The following is a 6,428-nucleotide window of genomic DNA, read 5'->3' as shown; positions in this document are numbered from 1 at the left end:
GAAACGGTTTGTAGAATTATCAGTATGGGTTCACTTTTTGGTATGTTCCCTATATTTTCGTTGCAAGTATCTGTTAGTATAACCGAACCAAAGTTCGGCCTTGCCGAACTTAACTCTTTCATTACTCGTTTTATTTTCAAATGGTTCTCTTTTATACTTGTATATGAGAAAAATTTCACTTACACCGACAGCACATGGTACTTGCTGGTTTATAGTAAACATATCATAACCCTAGTAAAGTAACCTCCATGAAAAATATAAGAGGAAGGAGTTTTAATTCTTTTATTTGCGATTTTTTTATAAATTATTTTTTTTTCTCCTCTATTTTCAGAAAATGACGACATTAACTCCAGTTCAGCAGTATTACAAAGACAAGACCATATTTATTACCGGTGCGACAGGGTTTATGGGCAAGGTCCTTATCGAAAAGTTGCTCTATTCATGCAGTGAATTAAAGGAAATTATTATTATTTGTCGACCCAAAAGGGGTAAAAGTCCACAGTCACGACTGGAGGAAATTTGGAAGGCACCCGTAAGGAACAAATTTAATTTTTTTTTTAATTTAATAAAAAAATGTAAATAAAATATTTCCCCTTTTTCCAGATTTTCCAACGCATCAAAGATGAAAAACCACATGTGCTGAAAAAGGTCACAATGTTTCAGGGTGACATTACATTGGAATATTTAGGCCTCGGCGATGAGGATTTAAAATATGTTGCCGAAAATACAAATATTGTTTTTCACATGGCCGCTTCGCTGAAAATGGAATGCCCCCTTACCGAATCGATTAACATGAATTTAGCTGGAACGCGCCGATGTCTCGATGTCGCTAAGAAAATGCAGAAACTTTGTGCCTTTGTTCATCTCTCGACAACATTTTGTAATTACGATCAGAAGGTACTGTACGAACAGGTATACGAAGTAAAACAAAAACCCGAAGATTTAATGCGTTTAGCGGAATGGATGGACGTGAAGACATTGGATTCGATACGAAGCGATTTAATTAAACCACATCCGAATAATTATACCTACACGAAACGATTAACGGAGATATATGTTCGCAATCATTATGCGACGATGCCGGTTATTATAGCGCGACCAAGTATAGGTAGGATAAATAAAAAACATACTATTAAAATAAGATATATCCTAAGCACACAAAAAGATCGAAATATTATCTTCTTTGATTTATATTCTGCATAAATTCGAAATGTGTCATTTTCATCTAATTTTCTTTGTTTCTTATTCTAGTCACCTGTGCCTATAAGGAACCCCTGGAAGGTTGGATCGATAACATGAATGGTCCCGTTGGCCTCGCCATTGCTGGTGGCAAAGGTGTCCTTCGTTCCTTGATGTGCGCCGCCGATGCTAAAGTTGAAAATATTCCAGTCGATCATGCCACAACGGGCTTGATTTTTATTCCCCATTATGTTAATGAAATGAAAACGAGGTAAGAATCGATATCCCTGAACCTTTAGAATTTTTAATTGGCGCAGTACAGAAGACCTCTTTTGAATTCGTCTATATCTAGAAAATCTTTTGAGAAGTCATCTTTGTTTAGAAGATCGTTTGAGGGACCTATAGCGATTGTTCTGCATGGTTATTATATACAAAACTTATAGAGGACAGTTTGAGTTCAGTTTGAAGAAGACCTGATGTAGTCTATTAAATCCAAAAAAGATCTGTTAAAATTTCCAATGGGTTTGAAATAACTTTCCAAGGGTGTTCTATTCTTAAAAGACTTGTGGAATGATCTTCTATCAAACGAGTACCCGCTTATAGGACTTCTATATACAAATGACTTGTTTAATGGCCTTTACTCGTGGAAAAAAAAAGATTCTTTACTTTACAGAAGGTCTCCTGAAGGGTATTCTATATTCAGAATACCTCTCATACATACTGGAGACCTTTTCAAACGGGGTTCTATCTATTGGAGATCTCTTGGAGTGTCTTCTATCTATAGAAGACCTCTAGGAGGATCACCCATTTATAGAAGACATAATGAAGGATCCCCAGTCTATAGAAGGCCGCTTAAAGGGCCTTCTATCTATTTGAGATATCTTTAAGGGTCTTCTATTCTACTTTTTGAAGGTCTTCTATCTGCGGAAGAACCCTTAAAGGGTCTTCTATCAACTGATCATCTATCTTCTTGAAGGATCAACTGTTTACAGAAGACCTATTGAAGGACCTCCTATCTATACATGGTGTCTCGAAAGGTATTCTGTGCACAAAGGGTCTTCTATCTACTGAAGACCTCAGAAGGGTCTTCTATCTACGAGAGACCCCTTGTAGGGGATTTCATCTACGGAAGACCCCTTAAAGGACTTTTTATCGGACTATGATCCTCTTGAATGGTCACCTACTTGAAGAAGACCTATTGAATTGTCTTCTATATAAAGAAGACCTTTTGATGGGTCTCCTATCTATTGGAGACCTCTTTAAGGGTCTTCTATCTCTTGTATATCTTTTGAAGGATCTTCTATCTACTGAAGGCCTCTAAAGAGTCTTCTATCTACTGAAGACTTGGGAAGAGAATTCAATCTACGAAAGAAACCTTTTATCTTCTAAATACCTATTCAGTGTTTTTATATACGGAAGAACCCTCGAAGGGTCTTCTATATGCGGAAGATCCCTTGTAGGGTCTTCTATCTACGGAAGACCCCTTGTTTGGTCTTCTATCTACGGAAGAACCCAAGTAGGGTCATCTATTCACTGAAGACCCCTTGATGGGTCTTCTATTTACGAAAGAGCCTTATATACTGAAGACCTCTTCTATCCATTGAAAAACTCTTGAACCGTATTCTATCTACGGAAGACCTCTTGATGGGTCTCCTATCCACTGAAGACCTCTTAAATGGTATTCTATCTACGGAACACCCCTTGAAGGGTCTCCTATCCACTGAAGACCTCTTGAAGGATCACCTCTTAAAAGCTCTACTACTTACAGAAGACCTCTTGAAGGGTCTACTCTCCACAGAAGGCCTCTCGAAGGCTCTCCTATTCACTGAACACGCCTTCTATCTACTGATGTCCTCTTAAAGGGTCGTCTATCCGCTGAAGACCCCTCAATTGGTCTTCAGTAGATAGAATTATCTACTGAAGACCCATTGAAGGGTCGTCTATCCACTGAATACTCATTGAAGGGTCTAATATCTACTGAAATCACACATATCCAGGTGCCGCCCCATTTTCGGTATTTTACCACATTTTTCCTATGCAGCAGCAGCAGCTGGTATTTGGCATTTCGAGTATTTGCCAACCGAAGTGACGTTAAAGTGGCATTCTAAGTTCTTCAAGGGTGAAAAATTCATTCGCAGATGATTTTCGATATAGATCCATATTTTGAATTTGCCCTCAAACAAAGGTCCCGCTTCAGATATTTGTCCGTGTTTTGATATAGGCCCCATGCAAAGGTGACGGTAAAGTGACATTCATGGTTCTTGGATGGTGGAAAACCTTTGAAGATTTAAGGAGCATTTTCACCTCGAAATGTCTGTAATTGTAGTATTTATACTCTTGAGAGAAGAAAAACATATTCGCCGACGATTTTCGATGCAGGTCATATTTTGACTTAGTCTTCAAACAAAGGTCCCGCTGAAGTTTCGGCATTTGGAAACATTTAAGCAGTATTTTCCCTCGAAGTGTCTGTAATTTGGCATGCTATGCAAAACTTTTTCGCCGGCGATTTTCGATATGGGTCTAATGTTTTGAGATAACCTCCATACAAACATCCTGCCACATTTTTGGTAATTCGATAAGGTTTTAGCTGCATGTTCTCATTGAAGTGATTGCACTATGGCTTTCCAGATTCCTGCGGAATAAAAAATATAGATCCGTGGTTTTAAATACTCCCCATAGAAAGGTTCCGCTTCAGTCAAAGCGAATATAATCTGTATACCTTTAATTTGGATTTGAAATTTCTAAGAGGATATACAGCATACCAACAGATAATTTAGTACAGGTCCAGGTCGATTTAAGGAATTTGGAATGCACACCAAATGGTGGAGTGTATTTTTTTTTAAGTTTATACCAGGATCAGGCAGAGAGCCGTTTTTAACGCTCTTTTTCACAGAAATTACTCTCAAAGAGAAACCCCGTTTCTTATTCAAATTTATTCTTTTTTTTGTTCCTTTCTGCAGACCCGCTGAAATTCCGGTTTTCAATCTCACCCTGGGCGAGGATCAAAAAACCACCAGTCGATGGGTGGTGGAAAAATCCATGGAATTCAATAATGAATATCCGTTGACCATGCCACTGTGGTATCCCAATTGTAACCTGACAATGAACAGATATTATCATTGGTTCAGTGTCATATTGTTTATGTGGCTGCCGGCGCTGTTAGTGGATTGTCTGCTGACTCTGTGTGGTCAGAAGAGATTGTAAGTGGAATTTAATAATTTTTTTTAATTTAATTTTGAAAATATATATTTGCAATAAAAAAACTATTTTTTCCAGCTTATTGCGTGCCCACAAACGTCTAATGGCCGGTTTGAAAGTTTTGCAATTTTTCACCACCAAAGCATGGAATTTTCAAAATCCCAAATATATTGAGCTATGCGAATCGTTGACACCCGAAGAAAAGGCAATGTACGTATAGAGAGTTTCATATTTAATTTGAATGAAAAAAAAAAATGTTTTGTTTAGCTTCCCCACTCCGCTACAATTCGACAAGGATGAATATATGTTCAATTGCTGTATTGGCGCCCGACAATATGTCTGCAAGGAGCCCATGAGTAATGTACCCCGGGCCAAGGTTATCTATAGAATGTAAGTGGACATTTCTCTCTCTCCCTCTCTTTCTCCCTCTCTCTCTCTCTCTTTGATTTTAAAATAAATCCCCTTTGTTTTTTATTCCTTTTAGCATGTACATTTTGGATCGTGTCTGCAAAATTCTAATCTGCAGTTGGTTCTTTTATTGGCTATCTATGAAGTTGGGCGTTGTCGATTATTTGTGTTACATTAATCCGTTACATCTGTTGACACCGGTAAAACAATAGGATTTCAATTTTTTTTTAAATTTATTTAAGTTAGTTTTTCGAAAATATTTAGTTTAATTTTTATTAATTATAAGAATGTTGTAATATTTAAGCAATCAACAATAATAAATGTTATATTTTGAAATAAAATAAAATAAAAAGAATTTAAAAGAAATATCGATAAGAAACGTCGTTATGTTCGACGCAACCCTCCGCCGGAGGTGGATATTTAAATTCACCTAAAATAGATCGGAACTTTCATATGCGAGCTAAATTGATGCCAAGAAGAGCGTAATAACACACTACAATTAGGATAAAATACGGGACAATAATAGGCAATAATTTGAAACTTTAGAATCCATAAAAATGAGAATCCATAAAAAATGAGAATCCATAAACAATGAGAATCCATAAAAATCCCCCAAAATACCGAAATTTGGGTGGTATTCTATTCATGTGAATCTTGAGGATTCCATTCAAGTGACATTCTGGTTGTGGTAAATACATTTTTCTTAAGGTAAGGCGAACCCATCTCCATAATTACTTACCTACTTAGCTAGCTTGTGACAAAACGTTTGTTCCATAAGCCGAGCATCGGTCTTGCGCGCAGCTCATCCAATTTCAAAGACCATATTCCGAGATGTTGCCGTCGACTTGATCTTTCCATCGCATTCGTGGCCTACCCCTTCTTTTTTTGAGTTGGGGCATCCTCATCCATTGGCACGACATGACCTAGCCAACGTAGTAGCTGCAGCTCGATACGTTTTAAAATTCCGATGTAAGAGAATAGATGGTACAGCTCATGGTTCATTCGACGGCGATATTCACCGTCAACGCAGATCGGCCCATTGATCTTCCGGGGAAATCAAACTCTCTCAAACACTTCAAGAGCTGTCTCATCTGCTTGCGCAAGTACCCATGCTTCAGATCCATACAACAGCACGGGTAGTATCAGGGTCCTGTAGAGTGTTAGTTTGGTGTGGCGAGAGGTGGACTTGCTTTTGAGATGTTTACTCAGGCCAGTACTATTCTTCTCCGAATTTCAAAACTGATATCATTAGTTTTATTTATGGCGGAACCAAGGTATATAAGATCGATGACTACATCGAAGCTGTAGTATTCAAGTTCCACAGTTGATCCGAGTCTACTGGACATTCAGCTTTGTCTTCTCGCCATTTACTGCCTGGCCGACTTTGTCAGACTCCTTCTCAATTCGTTCAAAGGTGGCTGTTACCGCTCACAATGTTCGAACCATTACGTCGATGAGGCGAGTAACATGTGCTGTTTGGTGTACAGAGTGTCATTTCTGTTCACATTTGCATCTTAAATGACCTTTTTCAGAAGGATGTTGAATAGGTCACTCGACAAACTGTCTCCTTGTCTGAATCGTCGTTCGGCATAAAAGGGCTCCGAGAAGTCTTTTCCGACTTTAACTGTTGACCTTGTGCCAGT

At 38.2% G+C, this 6,428-nt stretch overlaps 1 protein-coding gene across 1 annotated transcript; it reads left to right on the top strand.

Moving 5' to 3' along the window:
- The first annotated feature begins 329 nt into the window (after positions 1 to 329).
- Positions 330 to 4,997, top strand: LOC133322190 (putative fatty acyl-CoA reductase CG5065). The gene is made up of 7 exons (XM_061531235.1): positions 330 to 532; positions 604 to 1,108; positions 1,252 to 1,450; positions 4,140 to 4,379; positions 4,456 to 4,587; positions 4,645 to 4,767; positions 4,862 to 4,997. Exons 1-7 carry the CDS (start codon positions 335 to 337, stop codon positions 4,995 to 4,997), a joined length of 1,533 nt encoding a protein of 510 aa, XP_061387219.1. The 5' UTR covers positions 330 to 334.
- The last annotated feature ends 1,431 nt before the right edge of the window (positions 4,998 to 6,428 follow it).

The sequence above is a fragment of the Musca vetustissima genome, unplaced genomic scaffold (genome assembly GCF_032173495.1).
Source record: "Musca vetustissima isolate MV318-11 ecotype Yass unplaced genomic scaffold, APGP_CSIRO_Mvet_v1 utg439904, whole genome shotgun sequence".
Classification (NCBI taxonomy): Eukaryota; Metazoa; Arthropoda; class Insecta; order Diptera; family Muscidae; genus Musca; species Musca vetustissima.
Note: the sequence above shows the minus strand (reverse complement) of the source record. Positions and strands in the feature narration are given on the sequence as shown.

Coding starts and splice junctions, on each gene's coding strand:
- LOC133322190 (XM_061531235.1), top strand. CDS start 335: ATGACGACATTAACTCCAGTTCAGCAGTATTACAAAGACAAGACCATA. Junction 533..603: donor AGGAAATTTGGAAGGCACCC/GTAAGGAACAAA, acceptor CCCTTTTTCCAG/ATTTTCCAACGCATCAAAGA. Junction 1,109..1,251: donor TATAGCGCGACCAAGTATAG/GTAGGATAAATA, acceptor TTCTTATTCTAG/TCACCTGTGCCTATAAGGAA.